The 24041-nt window shown below is 37.5% G+C and overlaps 1 protein-coding gene across 1 annotated transcript in view; it reads right to left on the bottom strand.

The window, feature by feature from the left end:
- Nucleotides 1-24041, bottom strand: part of RRAGD (Ras related GTP binding D) — a 306572-nt gene that overhangs the window by 153679 nt on the left and 128852 nt on the right. The window contains exon 4 of the mRNA XM_053710545.1: nt 2840-2954. Within this exon, the coding sequence (XP_053566520.1) occupies nt 2840-2954 (115 nt within the window). The remainder of the gene's footprint in view (nt 1-2839; nt 2955-24041) is intronic.

Genomic DNA, 24041 nt, shown 5'->3' with positions numbered 1-24041 from the left:
GTGGAAAAGCGTGCACAATTCTGCAGCACAGCGGTAACATGGATTAACACCGCACAACCAGACTAGCTGCACACTATGTGCGCATAATACCTGGAGGCACTATAAATTGAGAGAAGACCTCTAAAGTGCCAAAAACACAAAAGATAACAAGAGAATACCTGTATAAAATGTCCCTAGTGAAATAAAACCTAGCTTGTTACTTAAGGATGCTTAAAGTGATATGTATACAACACAGTGAAGAGCAATAAATGCATTCTAAGGCATACAACCCCTGTACAGTGATACTATCTGTGCTTATCTGAAGGTCACTGGCTATGATACACATGTGAAAATGTACCTACTAATAGCCTGTGGGCTATGTGAGTGTTGCATACTTACCTGATAACACCCTCTCTACTGTGCTTACCCAGCTGCAGATTTCCTGCTTCCAGTAGACAGGACATCCAGTACTGTATAAAAAACTGCAGAGGATTTTACATGAGAGTACAATGACAAAGCCAAGAGGGAGAGGGCAAGAAACCAGTCCCCTGCCTGTGGCAGGAAAATTACTTTACATAGCTTAAGTACTCTCCTAAACCCCTCTCTTCCTATATTCATTGTCTGAGGGAAGTAAGGGGTCTCAACTTAATTCAGAGAATCCCATCTCAAGAAGAATCTGGAGCACCTCAATTCTTCACCTACTCCTTGGTGACAAAAATTAAGACTGGGATATCAGAGAGCTGGGAGGGATTAAAAGTTTGCAAAGTATTGGGTATCTTTGCCTCCTCCTAGTGGCCAGGTGTTGAATTCCCAGGAGTAATGGCTTGTGAACTCTCACCACCTTATGAAATAATTTTTTTTATATAAAAATGTTGTAAGTTATAGTGATCTAAGGGATCTATTCAAATCTGCCATAAGATTTGTGTAAAGTGTTCTGCATGGCTTTTATAAGGGTTTCAGAGTTCATGAGGATGACATGGCATACACACAAAGCGTCAAATTACTGGCCATGTCCTACTTAGAAAATGCAAGCATGTGGACCTTGTGAATGACAATAAAGGGACAATAAACACTAAGATTGTATTATAAAATCTTTAATTAGGTAAAGGAATAGAAGAAGAGAGGCGCCACAAAACATAAAACAGTATCGTATGTCCAGGTAGAAAGATCCCCTACGTTGAAAAGTCACCCCGTAGAGCCAAATAATCACAGACAGAGTGGCACCAAAGTCGTGCCTCAATGCGCGGGTCGGGACTGTTCAGAGTCGCCCGACAGACACACCCCAGCCAGTATACGTCACTCCGTGTCCACCAGTCAGACGTCGGCAATCGGCAAGCCTCCACTGGTTCCGTATGGCTACGATGAAGGCCTGATGAAGCGGCATATCTAGCCGGGAAACGCGTTGCTGTTGTATCTTTTTAACAAATAAATACGGACCACCTTTTTACCTGTTCTGTCCTGTGTATTTATACTATCACCATATCGTATTCTTTACGAGTGACTATTCACACCCTACCTCCATCCCACCCGTTACCTGCAGTGATTGTGTGCACTGATCGTAGCCATACAGAACCAGTGGAGGCTTGCCGATTGCCGACGTCTGACTGGTGGACACGGAGTGACGTATACTGGCTGGGGTGTGTCTGTCGGGCGACTCTGAACAGTCCCGACCCGCGCATTGAGGCACGACTTTGGTGCCACTCTGTCTGTGAGTATTTGGCTCTACGGGGTGGCTTTTCAACGTAGGGGATCTTTCTACCTGGACATACGATACTGTTTTATGTTTTGTGGCGCCTCTCTTCTTCTATTCCTTCACAGCTCGAGATCCATCTGGAACTATATCATGATTTCCATTGGGAGTGCGGCCATTTTTTAGAAGTTTCATCTGACTACAATCAATCGAATAGCATCAGCGCACCCTCTGAGGACTCTTTCACCCCCTTTACATTAATTAGGTAAACAGCTTTGCAATACGCATAATTATTTATTTTGCCCCCCTTTATGTAACTTAACTCTGAAAATTACACAATTATTTTTCAGAAGGATACCCCTAGCCTCATATCTTTACCTAACTGACCTCAATAGAAATTATTAGATAAGAAATGGCAAAACAATAAAATCTTTGCTAACAAAATGACAAAAAGTAACAAGACCTGGTTGGCTCCCTTTAGAAATAAGGCAAGTGGTGGATGTAGTTTGGCAATTGAAAGTAAAAAGGGTTAAAAACAAAGTTAAAGTCAGCTCCAAAGCAGCAATGCACTACTGTGGCCTAGCTGAGCACAGCTGGTTAGCTAATGAAAAGCACTACTAGTTCCCAGTAGTGCACTGATGCATCTGAGTCTAAGAATGCTTTTCAAGAGAATAAAGTCAACTTAAAGGGACATTATACACTCATTTTTTCTTTGCATAAATGTTTTGTAGATAATCTATTTGTATAGCCCATAAAGTTTTTTTTTTTAAATTAATGTATAGTTTTGCTTATTTTTAAATAACATTGCTCTGATTTTCAGACTCCTAACCAAGCCCCAAAGTTTTATGTGAATACGCTCGACTACCTACTCCAGCTTGCTCCTGTTTGTGTAAAGGGTCTTTTCATATGCAAAAGAAGGGGGAGGGGGGGGAGTGTCTTATTTGCCACTTGCAGTGGGCTTTCCAGCTACCTTTTCAACAGAGCCAAACTGACAGCTTCTAAGTAAGTTTTTAAACAGTTTTATACTGGATTTTTATATCAGTATCTGTGCATATTATTCTTTAAAGTAGTGTCTATTACATGCAGTTATATGAAAATGAGTGTATACTGTCCCTTTAATAACAGAAGTAAACTGAAGCGTTTCTCAGTAAGGAAAATGCATTTACTTACAGATATAAAGATGTTTAACAAGTTCTCTAGCGTAGGAAGCTGTGGGATTAGCTTCTGAACCACTTTACTGAAAGCTTCAAAGATTGAATGGTCATATATGCTGGTGAGATAAAAGCTGCAAAAAGAGAAAGCAGTAACCATTAAAGGGGACACTATGCTCAAAACATTTTCTGTCAATGATATCAGCATTAGCAGGAAGTAACTATCAGCTTATCAGCATTATCAGCATTAGCAGGAAGTAACTATCAGTTAATCAGCATTAGCAGGAAATAACCATAAACTAATCAGCATTAGCAGGAATTAACCATCAGCTAATCAGCATTAGCAGGAAGTAACCATCAGCTAATCAGCGTTAGCAGGAAGTATCAGCTAATCAGCGTTAGCAGGAAGTATCAGCTAATCAGCGTTAGCAGGAAGCACCTATAGCCCTATGAGCATGATTAGAAAAACATAATTTATGTAAGAATTTACCTGATAAATTAATTTCTTTCATATTGGCAAGAGTCCATGAGCTAGTGACGTATGGGATATACAATCCTACCAGGAGGGGCAAAGTTTTCCAAACCTCAAAATGCCTATAAATACACACTTCACCACACCCACAATTCAGTTTAACGAATAGCCAAGTAGTGGGGTGATAAAGAAAGGAGAAAAAGCATCACCAAAGGAATTTGGAAATAATTGTGCTTTATACAAAAAAATCATAACCACCATAAAAAAGGGTGGGCCTCATTGACTCTTGCCAATATGAAAGAAATGAATTTATCAGGTAAATTCTTACATAAATTATGTTTTCTTTCATGTAATTGGCAAGAGTCCATGAGCTAGTGACGTATGGGATATCAATACCCAAGATGTGGAACTCCACGCAAGAGTCACTAGAGAGGGAGGGATAAAAATAAACAACAGCCATATTCCGCTGAAAAAATAATCCACAAGCCAAAATATAAGTATATTCTTTAAAAGACAAGAAAAAATTAAAACATCAGCAGAAGAATCAAACTGAAACAGCTGCTTGAAGAACTTTTCTACTAAAGACTGCTTCTGAAGAAGCAAATACATCAAAACGGTAGAATTTAGTAAATGTATGTAAAGAAGACCAAGTTGCCGCTCTGCAAATTTGATCAACTGAAGCTTCATTCTTAAAAGCCCATGAAGTGGAGACTGATCTAGTAGAATGAGCTGTAATTCTCTGAGGCGGGGCCTGACCCGACTCCAAATAAGCTTGAAGAATCAAAAGCTTTAACCAAGGAAATAGCAGAAGCCGTCTGACCTTTCCTAGGACCAGAAAATATAACAAATAGACTAGAAGTCTTCCTAAAATCTTTAGTAGCTTCAACATAATATTTCAAAGCTCTCACCACATCCAAAGAATGTAAGGATCTTTCCAAAGAATTCTTAGGATTAGGACACAAGGAAGGGACAACAATTTCTCTACTAATGTTGTTAGAATTCACAACTTTAGGTAAAAATTTAAATGAAGTCCGCAAAACTGCCTTATCCTGATGAAAAATCAGAAAAGGAGAATCACAAGAAATAGCAGATAGCTCAGAAACTCTTCTAGCAGAAGAGATGGCCAAAAGGAACAACACTTTCCAAGAAAGTAGTTTAATGTCCAAAGAATGCATAGGCTCAAATGGAGGAGCCTGTAACGCCTTCAAAACCAAATTAAGACGCCAAGGAGTAGAAATTGATTTAATGACGGGCTTAATACGAACTAAAGCCTGTACAAAACAGTGAATATCAGGAAGTTTAGCAATCTTTCTGTGAAATAAAACAGAAAGAGCAGAGATTTGTCCCTTCAAGGAACTTGCAGACAAACCCTTATCCAAACCATCCTGAAGAAACTGTAAAATTCTAGGGATTCTAAAAGAAAGCCAAGAGAATTTATGAGAAGAACACCATGAAATGTAGGTCTTCCAAACTCGATAATAAATATTTCTAGAGACAGATTTACGAGCTTGTAACATAGAATTAATCACTGAGTCAGAGAAACCTCTAGTTTCTTGTTTAGATGAGAGGCCATCAGATCTATCTCTGGAAGACCCCACATCTTAACAATCTAAGAAAACACATCTGGATGGAGAGACCACTCCCCTGGATGTAAAGTCTGACGGCTGAGATAATCCGCCTCCCAATTGTCTACACCTGGGATATGCACCGCAGAGATTAGACAAGAGCTGGATTCCGCCCAAGCAAGTATCCGAGATACTTCTTTCATAGCTTGGGGACTGTGAGTCCCACCCTGATTATTGACATATGCCACAGTTGTGATATTGTCTGTCTGAAAGCAAATGAACGGTTCTCTCTTCAACAGAGGCCAAAACTGAAGAGCTCTGAGAATTGCACGGAGTTCTAAAATATTGATTGGTAATCTCGCCTCTTGAGATTTCCAAACCCCTTGTGCTGTCAGAGATCCCAAACAGCTCCCCAACCTGAAAGACTTGCGTCTGTAGTAATCACAGTCCAGTTTGGTCGAACAAAGGAAGCCCCTTGAACTAAACGCTGGTGATTTAACCACCACGTCAGAGAGTGTTGAACATTGGGATTTAAGGATATTAACTGTGATATCTTTGTATAATACCTGCACCTTTGATTCAGCATACAAAGCTGGAGAGGTCTCATGTGAAAACGAGCAAAAGGAATCGCGTCCGATGCTGCAGTCATGAGGCCTAAAACTTCCATGCACATAGCCACTGAAGGGAATGACTGAGACGGAAGGTGTCGACAGGCTGCAACCAATTTCAAATGTCTCTTGTCTGTTAGAGACAGAGTCATGGACACTGAATCTATCTGGAAACCTAAAAAGGTGACCCTTGTCTGAGGAATCAAGAAACTTTTTGGTAAATTGATCCTCCAACCATGTTTTTGAAGAAACAACACTAGTTGATTTGTGTGAGATTCTGCAGAACGTAAAGACTGAGCAGCTAGTACCAAAATATCGTCCAAATAAGGAAACACTGCAATACCCTGCTCTCTGATTACAGAGAATAGGGCACCTAGAACCCTTGAAAAGATTCTTGGAGCTGTTGCTAGGCCGAATGGAATAGCAACAAATTGGTAATGCTCGTCTAGAAAAGAGAATCTCAGGAACTGATAATGTTCTGGATGAATCAGAGTATTAAGGTAAGCATCCTGCAAGTCTATTTTAGACATATAATGTCCTTGCTGAACAAAAGGCAGAATATTCCTTATAGTCACCATCTTGAAAGTTGGTACTCTTACATAACGATTCAAAATTTTCAGATCCAGAACTGGTCTGAATGAATTTTCCTTCTTTGGGACAATGAATAGATTTGAATAAAACCCCAGACCTTGTTCCTGAAAAGGAACTGGCATGATTAACCCTTAAGACTCCAGGTCTGAAACACACTTCAGGAAAGCCTGAATATAAATAGGCTTTCCTTAGATAGGATTCAAGTTTCCTATCTAAAGGATCTTTAAAAGAAGTACTATCTTCCATAAGAATAGTGGTACGTTTAGCAAGAGTAGAAATAGCCCCATCAACTTTGGGGATCTTTTCCCAAAACTCTATAGAAATTGCTGGTAAAGGATACAATTTTTTAAACCTTGAAGAAGGAATAAAAGGAGTACCTGGTTTATTCAATTCCTTAGAAATCATATCAGAAATAGCATCAGGAATAGGAAAAACCTCTGGAGTAACCACAGGAGGTTTAAAAACAGCATTTAACGTTTACTAGTCTTAATGTCAAGAGGACTAGCTTCCTCAATATCCAAAGTAATTAACACTTCTTTTAACAAAGAACAAATATATTTTAAACAAATAAGTAGATTTGTCAGTGTCAATATCTGAGGAAGGATCTTCTGAATCAGAAAGATCCTCATCAGAGGAGGATAAATCATTATGCTGTCTGTCATTTGAAATTTCATCAACTTTATGAGAAGTTTCAAAAGACCTTTTACATTTATTAGAAGGCAGAAATGCAGACAAAGCCTTCTGAATAGAATCAGTAACAAATTCTTTAAAATTCATAGGTATATCATGTACATTAGAAGTTGAGGGAACTGCAACTGGCAATGTACTATTACTGATGGATACATTCTCTGCATGTAAAAGTTTATCATGACAACTATTACAAATGACATTCGGAGATATAATTTCCACAATCTTACAACAAATGCACTTAGCTTTGGTAGAACCGATGTCAGGCAGCAAAGTTCCAACAGATACTTCTGAGACAGGATCAGATTGAGACATCTTGCAAAATGTAAAAGAAAAAAACAACATATAAAGCAAACTTATAAATTTCCTTATATGACAGTTTCAGGAATGGGAAAAAATGCAAATAGCATAGCCCTCTGACATAGAAAAAGGCAAGAGGCAAATAGCAATGGGGTAATAAATTAATGAAAAATTTGGCGCCAAGTATGACGCACAACGTAACTGAAATTTTTTTTGGCACCAACAACATCCGGAAATGACACACTTGCGTCACTGACGCAACCCTGCGTAAAGACTTGGCGTCAACTACGACGCCGGAAATGACGAACTTGCATAAACGGACGTACTTTCGCGCCAAAAAAATTCACACCAAGAATGACGCAATAAAGTCTAGCATTTGGCGCACCCGCGGGCCTAGTACTGCCCGCAATTTGCAAGAAAAAAAAGACTAAACCCCAGATAAGAAAAAATATTTCTTAATATGTTTATTTTCCCCAAATATGAAACTGACAGTCTGCACAAGGAAATACATGAACCTGACTCATGGCAAATATAAGTACAATACATATATTTAGAACCTTATATAAATGCATAAAGTGCCAAACCATAACTGGGGTGTCTTAAGTAATAAAAAACATACTTACCGAAAGACACCCATCCACATATAGCAGATAGCCAAACCAGTACTGAAACAGTTATCAGTAGAGGTAGTGTTATATGAGAGTATATCGTCGATCTGAAAAGGAAGGTAGGAGATGAATCGCTACGACCAATAACAGAAAACCGATGAAATAGACCCCCGTTAGGGAAATCATTACATTCAATAGGTGATACTCCCTTCACATCCCTCTGACATTCACTGTACTCTGAGAGGAATCGGGCTTCAAAATGCTGAGAATTGCATGTCAACGTAGAAATCTTAGCACAAACTTACTTCACCACCTCCATAGGAGGCAAATTTTGTAAAACTGAATTGTGGGTGTGATGAGGGGTGTATTTATAGGCATTTTGAGGTTTGGGAAACTTTGCCCCTCCTGGTAGGATTGTATATCCCATATGTCACTAGCTCATGGACTCTTGCCAATTACATGAAAGAAATACACAATTAATACTGCTGTGTTACTTTAAATTGAAGCCATTTTACTTTATTTTTTTTCAGGAAGAAAAAACATAATTTATACTTACCTGATAAATTAATTTATTTCATGGTGGTAAAAGTCCATGAACCATCAAATTTGGGATTAAAGTCCAGTGCACTAGGATGATGTAAAAAATACCTAACACTTCAAGAGCTTTTAATCACTCCCACTTCCTGATTACCTCAGTCAATCATATGGTCAATACAAGGAGAGGAAACAGAAAAGCAGGAAAGGACAAAGCAGGGTAAATTAAGAGCAAACCAGAATTACAGAATTACTGCTAACTGAACATAGATAGGTCTAATGGAATCAAACCACCATGAAAAAAAAATTGTTTATCCGGTAAGCATACATTTTGTTTACTTTCATAAGGTGATCTGCATGTGGGATCTAATACCCAATCTATATATTCAAATCAGCGCCTAGGTAAAATACAAGCTACACTAACAAAGACTCCCTAACAAAGTCTTAAGGAAAGTTACAAATGTGAGACAATAGGAGCGACAAAAAAAGGCTTAAGTATTACACAGGTTAATAGCAATAGGTTCTTACAGAGTTACTTAAAGAGAATGGAATTTAACAAGGGGTCAAAATGGGATAAATACCATACAATGGGAGTTACGTGGTCAATATAGACCCTAAATGTCTATATTAGTTAAGTGGATATAATTATCAGGGTGAATATATCAAAAAGACCCCATTGAAATAATAGGAGATATAAGACAAATATCCAGACCTAGATTAAATTAAACTGCATCAGACATCTATGGAAAGTACAAATGCAAAAAGAGATTCAAATCCTAATAGTTAAAAATAATAAAGACACCTGAGGAATAAACCCCACTTTAGTAAAAATAAGAATTCTAAAAATGGGCTTAAAAGAACCTCCTTAATTTCTTAGGAGCGATCATAAAACTCAATTGTGTATTCAAAATAATTCCGATTGAAAAATAATAATAATATAAAAATATATAAACCTTAAAAATGTGAGAGAAATGTTATGTGAGGGAAATGATCATATGATGGATATGTGCTAATTTGTTTTAATTAATTATGTAAACCATGTTATAATTAATGCAAGAAAAGGGTGATGTCTTGAGAAAGGCCCCTTACAGGGCTGAAACGCGTAGACGCTATTCTAAGCAGGATTATACTGATAGAACCCACCCCACAAACGCAATTTGTATATTGGTTGTTCCCTTTTCTTTTTATTTAGGTATCCGGATATCAAGTTTATTGTCTTTGAAGCATATGGATATAGGAATGATTTAGAAAATCAGGATATCATTGAATTAACTTTAGGATCCCCTTCTTTTCTGGATATATTTTTTCTGGACATTTTATCTGGACTTTTTTGTGATTACTTTGGACACTGAATTATATCGTGATAGAGATCTCTTATCAGCTATAATTATTGTGCCGGCACCCATTATTAGTTTGTACTTCGCAACATTATTAGGTTATACTTTGTAATATTGTTTATTTTTCATATGATTAAGTATTTGCTTTATGCATCAATTGAATTAGTATTTATTAGTTTAATCTTTTATTGTAATAAATTGTTTCTACTTTTTAATTAGTTATTTCACTAGTCATTTATTAAATTGTGTATTTTTTTCCCATCACTAATTAGACGATTACACTTATAACATTATTTAAGTTTTATCATAATTTTTCACTATTTGCACATACCTATTATATGTTCACCCTTTTCTTGCATTAATTATAACACGGTTTACATAATTAATTAAAACAAATTAGCACATATCCATCATATGATCATTTCCCTCACATAACATTTCTCTCACATTTTTAAGGTTTATATATTTTTATATTATTATTTTTCAATCGGAATTATGTTTAATACACAATTGAGTTTTATGATCGCTCCTAAGAAATTAAGGAGGTTCATTTAAGCACATTTTTTAGAATTCTTATTTTTACTAAAGTGGGGTTTATTCCTCAGGTGTCTTTTTTATTATTTTTAACTATTAGGATTTGAATCTTTTTGCATTTGTACTTTCCATAGATGTACGATGCAGTTTAATTTAATCTAGGTCTGGATATTTGTCTTATATCTCCTATTATTTCAACGGGGTCTTTTTGATATATTACCCCTGATAATTATATCCACTTAACTAATATAAACATTTAGGGTCTATATTGACCACGTAACTCCCATTAGTGATTTTGGAAGTACTCAATGGTATTTATCCCATTTTGACCCCTTGTTAAATTCCATTCTCTTAAAGTAACTCTTTAAGAACCTATTGCAATTAACCTGTGTAATACTTGAGCCTTTTTTTGGCGCTCCTATTGTCTCACATTTGGATCTAATACCCAAAGCTGTGAAGCCCACAAAATCACTATGATAGGGCAGGACATGAAGTTAAAGAGACAGTCTACTCCAAATGTTTTATTATTTAAAAAGATAGATAATCCCTTTATTACCCATTCCCCAGTTTTGCATAACAAACACGGTTATATTAAAATACATTTTACCTCTTTAATTACCTTGTATCTAAGCATCTGCAGACTGCCTCTTATCTCAATGCTATTTACAGGCTTGCATTTTAGCCAATTAGTGCTGCCTCATGAACAACTCCAAGGGAGTGAGCACAATGTTACCAGGGCGTATTATGGCCTAGGCCAACAAGACCCGTGCCTAGGGCGGCAGTTGGGGAGGGGCGGCAGATTTGGGAGGGCCGAAAAGCACCACTCACTAGTTCTAAGGCATAACATTGCTTCATTATCCCAGGTGCACTCACGCTGCGCACATTGTTTAATCTGGGTATCACTGAAGTAAGGCAAATCAGCGTGGGACGCATATTCAATGGTAAATGCGCCCCCACTGACACCAATGATGCTGTTTATTAGTGGCTGTTAGAAGAAAACAATGAAATGGTATACATTTAAAATGCAGCTTTTATTCCAGTTCAGTAAAATATAAGCTGTAGAACAGGACAAAGCAAAACACGATTAAAAAGTACAGTATTTTGCTGTATCCTATTCTTCTACGGCTTATATTCTACTGTACTGGAATAAAACGTTACGCTAAGTTTGACTACAGAGCCATGAGACCAGCTCCTTCTCTAGCTAAACCGATTGACATGCCCTCTTAGCAGAGGATGCTGAGGGAAAGATAAATGAGGCACAGCAGGGAGGGACCCGGCAGTAACTGCAGTTACTATAGCCTTCATTTATAAAAAAAGAACCCTGACACTTGCCTCCAAAAACCCTTAATTTATTATACAATCTAAGACAGAGGTCACCTGATCGCCCCAAGCACAGCAGTCAGCAGTGCACGGAATCATTTTACACTTCGTGCATGCTGCTGTAGGAAGTATGCTGGTGGAGTTAGAGCAAAGAACCTGGAGACAGCATGGGTAACAAACTCATTCACTATTTGTTGTCAGTAGTGCCTTAGATGTTTGAAGCTGTTAACACACCGTTACATGAATCTATGCTTCAAAGGAGTTGTGTCTGACTCTGTTGGTAGTCTCCCCCCTTCCCTGCTCTCTTTTCCTCCGCTCCATTCCTTCTCAAGGCTGTGTGGAATCTCCCCTCCTGCTATCTATCTCTAACATGTCCTGCTTGTCATGAGGATAATGTCAATAGGTTATCAGAAAAAAAATCACATGGGAAATGTGTTGCTGGGGGTTGGGGATTCCTATTTCAGAATAACCATTAACCCCTTCTTCAGACTTTGCCAGATAGTGTGTATGTATGAGTGTATTTGTTATGTGTGTGTGTATGTTTAGTGTATATCTGTGTATGTTGGTTTGCATTTGTGTATATATGTATGTATGTGCATATGTATGTATGTATGTATATATATATATATATATATATATATATATATATATATTTATGTGTGTGTATGTGGGGGGGGGGCAGCAGAATTTTGAGTGCCTAGGGCAGCACAAAACCTAAATACGCCACTGTAAAATGTTATCTATATAACACACATTAACTAGCGGTGCCTTGCTATGAAAAGCTATAAAATGTTCTGATATAAGAGGCAGCCTGTGGTGGATTAGAGAGAGGCAGACAATTAGAGGTTTAAAGGTTATAAAGTATATTGATATAACAATACTGGTTGTGCAAAGCTGGGGAATGGGTAGCAGAGGTGGAATCTATCTTTTTTTTTTTTTTTTTTTTAAATCATTTTAAATAAAAAAAATTTGGAGGGCCAAGTAAGCTGTCTTTCAAATTGGCCTACAGAAGCTTCCTTCCTGAAAGTCCAAGACATAGAAACTGATCAAGTAGAATGAGCTACTGCGGTATCAGGTGACTTTCTGACATACATTCGGTATTTCTGCTGTGCACGCCGTGGTCAACAGGGGTGTGTGGGTTAAAGTGAGCTGTTATTCACTCCAGTAAAGACTTCCCCACTACCACATAAGCCCTTCTAATTAGAAGCTTCAGCCAAGAAGCAAGAGACACCACTGTAGCTTTTTGACCCTTATGCAATCCAGAAACAAAAGTACAAATAAGTAATACGTTTGATGGAAATCTTTAGTCGCCTGTAGACAAAAAAAAAAAAAAAACTTTGAAGCTCTTACCACATCAAGATTATGCAAAATAAATTAATTTAGAACTTTTTGGAGCTGGGCTAAAAGAAGGAACAACAACAACTACTTGGGCAGTATAGTATTAAATAGTTTTAACTCACAATAATTTAGCTCACATGACTAATGTGTTCAGTATGGGTATTCAGGTCATTGATTAATTGGTATCTCCAATTAGAGGTGACGATAAACAAACTGCTATTAAAACAAGAACTCTACTGGATATATAGGTTAAGGACCACTACTCCCATGGGATTAAATTGTGAATGGGACACGAGTTATTTTATTGAATAAGGCTCATACATTTAAGTATACTTCTTATTTGCAATGAAATTGAGTTTTTCCTTTATGCTGTATTCCATAACAATATCCACACCTATCTGTCTGTTTGATTTATTTGACTCCATTAGTAATGTGAGATTATTTATTAATTGAACAGACAGATGGAATAAAATCAAATAAAACAAAATAAAACAAGTCTGATTATAAATGTAGACATTATAAATTTGAAAAAGGGTAATACTCTGAGGTAACAAATATACATTATGCGTGTTTATCTAATTAGCAAATGAGGATGTTTAGACCTACTGGTTTTCCTGTGTTAATAGTGTGACAATCTTGTATACCAGATTTTATGGTGTAATAATATTGTCTGATTTTCTGTTTTCTCCTTTTCCATAAGCAACTATGAAAGTTTTACTGTAAATAATACACACTTGTGTGTTTTTAAATGATTAATTGCAGGCTGCTGTGCCTTTAAATAGGAAGCATGTGCAGTGCTAGGAATCCTATGATTAAGTGCCTATGAAGGCACAAACCTAGTCAGGTTTTGTGGCCATGTACCAAATATTTCAACCGGATTTAATAAAGATTTGTTTGCTTTAACCAGCCCTCTTCTCTTTCTGCCTCTTGTTGTGCGGCTGTACCCTCTTTTTTCCTGGTTCATTTGTTTGGCCGTTTCAGCCTGCACCCCTATCAGCTGTTTTGTGGACTGTTCCACTTCCGCTTTTTGTAAGAACTACAGCGTTTTCAGAACTTGCAGTGGTGAGGAGAGTGTGTGAAGACATTAAATAGTTTTTCCCTTAATGTGTTTCCAATGACTTGTTATACCAGTAGCAGAGTATAAAACATATTAAAAAATGTTTCTTTAGGTTTAATTTTGTTAATGAAATAACTGTTTTTGTTCTTTGACACCACAACCAATCAAAATAGTTGTAGCTTGAACATCTGCTTATGTTATCACTTTCTCTATGCACAAATGCTTATTTCGGGTTGTATACCAAATCCCAATACTTAGAGTGAACAATTGGAAATTAACGTTTTATTACTTATTTTGCCTATCATCTCACCCACCTCCCACTGGGAGTGTAATTTCTTCTGCTGGCTATGTTTACACAGCTTTTCTTATAGTCTGTACTTAAAAGGGACATGAAACCCAAAATGTTTCTTTCATGATTCAGTAGAGGATGCAATTTTTAAAACAATTCCAATTTTATTCTATTATCAAATTTGCTTTGTTCTCTTGTTATTCTTTGTTGAAGATATATCTAGATAGGTAGCGTGACCATTTCTGGAGCACTACATGACAGGAAATAGTGCTGCCATCTAGTGCTCTTGCGGATATATAACATTTTTGCAAAACTGCTGCCATATAGTATTGCAGACACGTGCAAACTTCTGAAACGTAACTTTCTGCTTTTCAACAAAGGATAACAATTAAATGAAGAACATTTGATAACAGAAGTAAAGTTGTTAAAACTGTATGCTCTATCTAAATCATGAAAAAAACATTTGGGGAGTTTTATGTCCTTTTAAGTATAGAAACTTTCAGTATAGGTTGGGGTAACACAGGCAAATGCAGCTGTTTAAATTGCTGACAAAAGGCAAAGGAGCTTTCTGTAAACAATACACTTCAGCAGGTAAAATGAATCATTGGAAACAAATCAAGGGAACAAAAATTTAGGGTAAACTGTCCCTTTAAAGTTATCCGAAGAGACAACCTTAGGTAGAAAACCATAAGAAGTTTAAAGAACTTACTTATCCTGATAAAAGGATAAGGAGGTTCACAGGACAACACAGATAATTTAGACATATACCGGGAAATAACTGTAGTAACCCTATTGCAGAAAGGATTAAATAAAAAAATCATAAATATACACATACACATACATACATATATATTAATAATGGAAAAACTCCCCTGATAAAAATCTGCTAAAATAGCAATATACAGAGTGCCAAGAACTCTGGGGATCCCAACTTTAGGAAATTAGGGTCCAAACAGGGAGGACAATGGTCCACCCATCAAGGTAAGTTTTTTCCCAGAAGTTCTGAGAAAAATATGTCAGCTAACAATCGGAATTATAATGGAAGAAGACATCAGAACCCTCCATATCGAAACCCCTATTACCAGAACTCTTATTCTAATCATAAACAAGGATTTCAATACCCCTTCACTGGTTCCAAACAGAGATATGATGAGGAAAATCATCAAAATGCGTACTGGAGAAAGAATTCTTATTACAATCAGAATTCTAGACATAGAAATCAATATGACAGAAGATATTTTAGAGATCCACAGGAGAATTCTAATTCTACTAGAGAGGAACCCTATAACTCTAAACCACATTTTGAGAGACAACCAGGGCCATGGAGAGATAGATATCATCAGGAGATACATGAAACAGAGATTTGCAATCTAAATAGACCAGTTCATTTTTTAGGAAACAGTCCGAGGAAATTAGAAAAAAAGAAAACCGATCCCCTGCCACCGGTAGTGGAAGTTCCCCAATGGAGAACAAGAGGCCAACAAAAAAGGGGAAACAAAGATTTAGAGGAAGTAGAGGAGGAAGAGCGAGCAGGGGCAAAAAGGAAAAGATCAACACATCTTCTTCAAACGAAGATGTGAAGATGAAAATATTTAACCTTTCAACTAGAGTCTTACAGCCCTATGAACAGACTCTTTTGGAAAAAGGTCTATCTTTTGCCCCCCACTAGGGGTCCAAACCCCTTCCAGCTATTTGTGGACTTTAATAAGTACACTAGAAATCTAACTTTAAAAAGATTCTTTGAGAAACAAAAGACACAACTAAATCAAAATTCTGAAGATGTCGAAGGGGAAACCCTTATGACACTAGAAGCCTTGGAACAGGAAAGTACATATACTCAAGATTTAGATGAAGGACAAAGAAATGTACATACAACCCTTAAACCCAGTTCCACGTTTTTTTCCTATTAATGCCATAGGTAATTGCATTCCAGTGTTTGCCAAACTGGTTCAAGAAGACCTTGACAATTTGTGTAAACAATACAAAATAAAAAAAGACAACTTGTCCAAAAAAGAAAAGGACTTCATTAAAATGCTAAAGAAGGATCACAATATTATAATTAGAGAAGCGGACAAGGGGGGCGGTATTGTCCTCCAAGATAGAGAGGACTACCTAAAGGAAGCAAGAAGACTTCTGGATGATATAAATACATATAGGAAATTAAAATCAAGCCCTGCTAATATCTTTGTAAATGAATATAAACATCTATTGGACGATGCGAGACACCTCAAGGTGATCAATGAGAATGAATGGAAGTATCTACAAAATGATACACCAGTGACGGCAATATTTTACCATCTGCCAAAGGGCCACAAGGACTTGAAACCCCCCCCGGGTAGATCAATAGTCTCAGGGATAGGTTCTCTGACATCAAAACTTTCAGAGTACATAGATGTTTTTCTACAACCCCTTGTCCCAAAATTGAAGTCGTTTTTGAGAGACACACCAGATACGCTTAAAAAGTTCAGTAATATAAAATGGAAAGAGGGTCTGTTATGGGCCACAATGGATGTTAGTGCTCTATACACTAACATCCCACACGAAAAGGGGATCCAATCTATTCGCTATTGGCTTCAAGAAGACAATACACTACATAAGAATCAACAATATTTTTTGTTGGAAGCTATCAGATTTATATTGGAAAAGAATTACTTTAGTTTTGAAAAAGAGTATTTTCTCCAAGTTAGGGGCACAGCAATGGGGACAAAATTTGCCCCAAGCTATGCCAATCTTTACCTTGGTCTCTGGGAAGAGGAAGTCATTTGGCACAATAATGTCTATCTACCAAATATCATAGCTTGGGGCAGGTATATAGATGACATTATTATGATCTGGGATGGAAGTGCCAATCTTTTGGATGAATTTGTCAAGAAACTCAACATTAATGATTTTAATCTTTCTTTTACAAGTAAAACAAGCCCACAAGAAATTGACTTCTTGGATATTATATTTTTCCAAGAGAACAATGAGATACATTCAAAACTTTTTAAAAAGGGGGCGTGTCCGTACAGTGATCCTGAGAGGTCGCATTTTCTTGAGCTCTGATAGAAACACTGGTTTTCCGCCGATTATCGGTGAAATTCTACAGCAAAACTACCTAATTTGCATCATATATTCCTGGTTTCTGCTGGGGAACGCATATATTACAACTGAGCTGTATTCCTGACATTAGAGCCCAGAACCGGACGTTAGAGGCCTAGAGCGGCGGCTCATGATAGGCAGCGCTTTCCCCCTCGGTTTTCCGAGGTATTTGGCCTTAACTGGAGACAGAGATCTGACTTGCATACTATACTTCAATAACCCAGGAGGCTGCCACTTTAAAAAGGAGGATGGCACTCCTCTGGGAACCTAATCCGCAAGATTACCACAATCAACATCTTCAAAGGATTGAAGGTTTGCTGCAATCCATGATGGACAGAGCTCCTTACGATAACTTAATCTGTAAGTTTACCGCCAACCAAGTAACCGCAGAAATGGTACACAGTACAACGGAGATGACTTACCCCATAGACAAAGACATCCACATACACTCAACCGATGCGCTTATTCAATATCAGGGGCCACACACACCGGATCTCACACAGGCCTTCCAGACCCAGGCTGGAACCATTGCTCGCCAAGCCACCATGTGGAGCTTGGGACCTGCTGACGCCATGGCGAGCGATCACACCAGCAGCCAAGAAACATTGAAGGCTCTGGATTACTCAATAATACACAAGGCAGGCCTAGCTGTGATGGACCTGAATGGAGATATACATGCTCCTACCGGAACGCCGCCAGATCCGACGACTGATCTGCAAAATAGCATAGCCACTCCGAGGTGTAAGCCAAACATGCTGCAGGCAGACATTACAGATAGAGATACAATAACAGCAATTACCAGACCATTGGTTACCCAGACCGGTAAAGCAAACACTAACCGGGATATAAATCTGAAGAAAAGAGCTAAACATCGCCGCTCAAAAGATCCGGACTATGCTCAGACTTCACACCGGCAATACGGCCCTGATGTGCTCCTCTCTAACAGTGCCATTGGAACTTTTATCAACCCAGCCGGGTATCGGCGTCACCGCTTATACTCTTAACCAGCCTACCTTATTAACTAGTTATATCAAATGTGGTCTGCCTGACTTTTACTTTCCTAGCATTTGCTAAAACAGGTTGGACTTTGAATCAGTTGTAATTTGACATGTTTTAATATAATAATGCAGTTTGCAGTTGGTACTACCCTCGGTAGGATAAGATGTTATGATCTTAATGTTTATATACTTCATTATGTTAGCTTCTGTATATATATAATATATATAACTATACGGCATCTGGCAAACCCATTCAGCATAAAATACATTTAAGACACCATAGCAAAGTGGGCCCATACGCGCAAAGAGGATAAATTTGTTACACTGCCCATATCACTTTAGGTAGATCTCGGGGCATGTCTGCACTTATCTTTAGCAGGGTGCCGACCTTTATATTATATTAACCTACAGGTCCCGGTTTCGCTGCCTTCGGCCGGGGTAGCGTCCGGTTATCAAATACTGACAGCACCTCTAGCCAGCAAAATTAACTGTATGACAGAGAAACATATTTGTTTTAGCTAAGTGATACACTAAATCATTTTACTACACTTATAGGATGGTTCTCTAGCGTGAGCGCACTCTGAGTTACTTTTATTTTACTGACCACTAGATGGCCTCTCAGCGTAGCACAGAAAATGGGACTAGCATAAATAGATACAATTGCCCAACATTCAATCCTCCTAATAAATATTTTAAAGATGGGTATTAAGAGTGCCATCCCCTTACAACATAACTATGGTATCCCCAGTTCTTATATATAGAACCCATTTAATGGTACATCTTCATTATGACAATTTGTACTATGTTGACTGACTATATTTAGCTCCGCTGTTTCCAGTTTTGGTTATTTGCATCTACATTTTCTTTTTATTGTTGCTTTCTCTCTAGGATGCAATTTGTTTTGTTCTGTTTATCTTATTCATTGTTTACCCCTCAATTTAATACAATATCACAGGTCCAAGAGCGACCTACATCTACAAACAATAGGGGAAAAAGAAAACAAAAATGAGGGCTGTCAGTTTTTTATGTACACTTGGACATGATGATAACATTGATATGTATGTTCTATGCATTGCATGTGAATTTCTTGTATTACCCTCAATAAAATACTTAAAAAAAAAAAAAAAATTTTTAAAAAAGTAACTGACAGCAATGGGTATCTCCATGCCAAAAGCTGTCATGACAAAAATTGGATTAAAAATATCCCCATGGGCCAATTTCAAAGGCTGAAAAGAAACTGCTCCAAACCAAAAGACTATGAAAGGGAGGCAAAGAACCTAAATAGGAGATTTAAAGCCAGGGGGTATAATTCATATAATCTTTCTCAAGCAATGAATAAAGTGGATAAAATGGACAGAAAACTGCTCCTGGATACAGAAGAAAGAAAAGAACACCAAAAAAAATCAGAAAAAAACCAGGGGTCGGTAAATTTTGTTACCACATATAATGAAGGTGCATCTGAAATTAAAACCATAATAAGAAAACACTAGCATATTTTGAAGAAAGATAACCTTCTGGACCCAATTACAACCAAGGAGCCAAGATTGATATTTAGAAAAAATAAAAATCTGAAAAACATATTGGCTCCCAGTCAACTTAAATCTGTGGTGGGATCTGAAACCAACTGGCTAAATAAAGCAACAGTAGGATTTTTCAAATGCAATAGAAAGAATTGCATTGCCTGTACACACCACTTCTCAGCAAATAAACCAACCAAAGATATAACCTCCACTGTTACCAACAAACAATATAAATATGAGAGCCTTTGCAACTGTCGGACAGAATTTGTTGTTTACCTCTTGGAATGTGGGTGTGATCTCCAGTATGTGGGACGGACCACTAGACCCTTCAAAAAGAGACTACTCGAACATACAGGGAGTGCAGAATTATTAGGCAAGTTGTATTTTTGAGGATTAATTTTATTATTGAACAACAACCATGTTCTCAATGAACCCAAAAAACTCATTAATATCAAAGCTGAATAGTTTTGGAAGTAGTTTTTAGTTTGTTTTTAGTTATAGCTATTTTAGGGGGATATCTGTGTGTGCAGGTGACTATTACTGTGCATAATTATTAGGCAACTTAACAAAAAACAAATATATACCCATTTCAATTATTTATTTTTACCAGTGAAACTAATATAACATCTCAACATTCACAAATATACATTTCTGACATTCAAAAACAAAACAAAAACAAATCGGTGACCAATAGAGCCACCTTTCTTTGCAAGGACACTCAAAAGCCTGCCATCCATGGATTCTGTCAGTGTTTTGATCTGTTCACCATCAACATTGCGTGCAGCAGCAACCACAGCCTCCCAGACACTGTTCAGAGAGGTGTACTGTTTTCCCTCCTTGTAAATCTCACATTTGATGATGGACCACAGGTTCTCAATGGGGTTCAGATCAGGTGAACAAGGAGGCCATGTCATTAGATTTTTTTCTTTTATACCCTTTCTTGCCAGCCACGCTGTGGAGTACTTGGACGCGTGTGATGGAGCATTGTCCTGAAGGATGCAGACTTCTTCCTGTACCACTGCTTGAAGAAGGTGTCTTCCAGAAACTGGCAGTAGGACTGGGAGTTGAGCTTGACTCCATCCTCAACCCGAAAAGGCCCCACAAGCTCATCTTTGATGATACCAGCCCAAACCAGTACTCCACCTCCACCTTGCTGACTGGAGCTCTCTGCCCTTTACCAATCCAGCCACGGGCCCATCTATCTTGCCCATCAAGACTCACTCTCATTTCATCAGTCCATAAAACCTTAGAAAAATCAGTCTTGAGATATTTCTTGGCCCAGTCTTGACGTTTCAGCTTGTGTGTCTTGTTCAGTGGTGGTAGTCTTTCAGCCTTTCTTACCTTGGCCATGTCTCTGAGTATTGCACACCTTGTGCTTTTGGGCACTCCAGTGATGTTGCAGCTCTGAAATATGGCCAAACTGGTGGCAAGTGGCATCTTGGCAGCTGCACGCTTGACTTTTCTCAGTTCATGGGCAGTTATTTTGCACCTTGGTTTTCCACACGCTTCTTGCGACCCTGTTGACTATTTTGAATGAAACGCTTGATTGTTCGATGATCACGCTTCAGAAGCTTTGCAATTTTAAGAGTGCTGCATCCCTCTGCAAGATATCTCACTATTTTTGACTTTTCTGAGCCTGTCAAGTCCTTCTTTTGACCCATTTTGCCAAAGGAAAGGAAGTTGCCTAATAATTATGCACACCTGATATAGGGTGTTGATGTCATTAGACCACACCCCTTCTCATTACAGAGATACACATCACCTAATATGCTTAATTGGTAGTAGGCTTTAGAGCCTATACAGCTTGGAGTAAGACAACATGCATAAAGAGGATGATGTGGTCAAAATACTCATTTGCCTAATAATTCTGCACTCCCTGTATTAATAATATCGAGTCTGGAGAAAAGAATCACAGCCTTTCCGCACACTACAGAGACAAACACAATAAAATCCCAAATTGTCTTAGGGGTACAATTATTAAATGTGTACAAAATAATAAGAGAGGTGGAGATAGAGAACTAAGTCTTCGCAAAAGAGAGACATATTGGATATATACTCTGGGAACATTGAATCCAAAAGGTCTTAATAAGGATATTGACCTTGCGGCGTTTTTAGTATAACGAAGAGTCTCCATATGTGTAAGTTCACTATACAAATCGCCCTACCTTTGAGGGGATCCTCAGGTGCTTTTTTGGTACTTCTACTGTTCTTAATTTCATGTAATAGATATCCACTCCACTATCAATCTCATCCCCTCCCCCTCCCCCCCCACAGTTTTTATTAATGCCTTATATGAGTTAGGGGTTTTTTAATATGTAGTTTTATTAAATATAACTATTGATTAAATTGATTTTTAGTTTATTGAGCCTTTTAATAATATAAATGATCTACTAGGTACTATTAGCTATTGGCTTACACATTTGTATCAAAAGTAAAAACTAAAATGAATACTTTAAGTTTTAAGGATATACATCAGATAATTTATATTTAATGTAAAATCGCCATATAAATAGGGAATGTAAAATCTGATGAGATAAGCTTTATATCTAGCTAAATAGAATTGCACTCTCCTATAATTAAGGCATATTAAAAGGGATGTCTCTTGATGCCCAAAGGGCTAATATTGTTGATTTTATGGATGCTATTTTAATTTAATTTTATTTACCTTATCTATATCTGATTTTATATTTGTACATATCGTTACACTGGTGTTGCAATATGTTAATATATTTGTAATTAGAGCCCTAATACGGTCTCACTATATGTTTTTTTTTGTTCTAGGACTTGCTTAATGGTAGTTTAACTTGTTTTTTATCCTATGGAATCATGCTCACTTTGCATGACTTTTGATTTATGGTGGATATGTTTGGCGGCTGCTTTTTGGGGAAGCCCAGAGCCGCTAACACATAGAAATGTGAAATACTGTAGGACATTGAATCATCTTTGTTATGTCTGAAAATTGGATGCTAGGGTAACATTGTTTCACCTTTTAAACTAAACGGACTATCAAAGGACATTAAATCTTCTGTTGTGCCAGTTTTCAAAATGGACGCTTCGGGCTCACTGTTCATTTTCTCCCGGAGGTCACATGGCTGCTTTTTCTCCAATCATTCCCTGGGTAGAACAAGGGTGTGTCGCCGCTCCGTTTTATAGTAAAAGGGATGAGTGAACATTCGGTAATTTTCCTCTGAAGAAAGTCGTAGACTCCCAAGACCTTCGAAACGCGTTAGGACCTATTGATACTCTATGTACTTTGTGTACTTTTATGCTGTGGACTTTTTCCATTGGTGCCGTTGAGCCGCAATCGTAATTGCTTGTCTATCTATACTGCCGATTTTTAAAGTGTTACTGAAAATATTAAAAGCCAAAAATTACCTCATAATCTATTGAGTTGAATGTGAGTAAGACTAGCTCGAATAAGTTTTGAGTGTGGTGTGAACTTGTAAACAGGGTTGCACTATTATTCTCTACCTTTTCTCTTACCCACATATGGCTACATGAGCTAAAGAGCCGGAGAAGACACAGCATCAGATATCACTTTACCCGGAAGCCAGAGAAAGTTTTCTACTTGCTACTGTGCAACACTTACCTCATATGGATTGAGGTTAAGGAGAGTAAGTAGAACCCCTGAAGGGGAGCTTTATACTCCAGGCACTGGGAATTCACATTCTGGATACCGATAAGATCACTTCTACTCCCTTTTTGTTTCAGCACTACGCTTCCTATATTTATGGCAGCTACACTGGTGTTCTAACATCTATGTTTCATTACTAATACCAATATTAATGTCATCATTTCTATTACGTTTTTATTTTTGTTACTTTTCTGCACTGTAACACTGTTTACTGTTTTTAACATCGCTTTAATATTACACTTATGAAATGTGTTTTTAATTTTATTTTATCTTGTTTTGAATAATTTTTAGAACAAGCACCAATATTGTTTCATTATTGTATCGTATATATGAAACTGTTTCCAATTTATTTATGTTCTATTGCTTTTATGAATTTCTAATGAGGTTCTATACTGTAATATTTTACATTTAATTATACTCTATGATAGAGGAGACCTGTGTATTTTACATTTAATTGTATCTATTTATATCTACATTTATAATCATTTTAGTGGATTCATTTTTTTGGGTGTTTTATACCTAGGCCCAATATTTGCTTTTATATTACTATTTATTATTCATAACATTGGAGTCTACACGGTACGCCCTTAACATTCTTCCTTTTCTTTTATTCCGATATTAATTTTCACATTGGAGCTAGGGGTCTTCGGAACCCACAGCTTCGATAGGTAGTCTGAGGCAGCACTGTGTTCCATTCTAGCTCCACTGGCTTTTCTCTGTCCAGCTGACTGCCTTTTTTGCGCCATAA

Source organism: Bombina bombina, chromosome 4, assembly GCF_027579735.1.
Source record: "Bombina bombina isolate aBomBom1 chromosome 4, aBomBom1.pri, whole genome shotgun sequence".
Taxonomy (NCBI): domain Eukaryota; kingdom Metazoa; phylum Chordata; class Amphibia; order Anura; family Bombinatoridae; genus Bombina; species Bombina bombina.
This window is presented reverse-complemented; position numbering and strand designations above follow the sequence as displayed.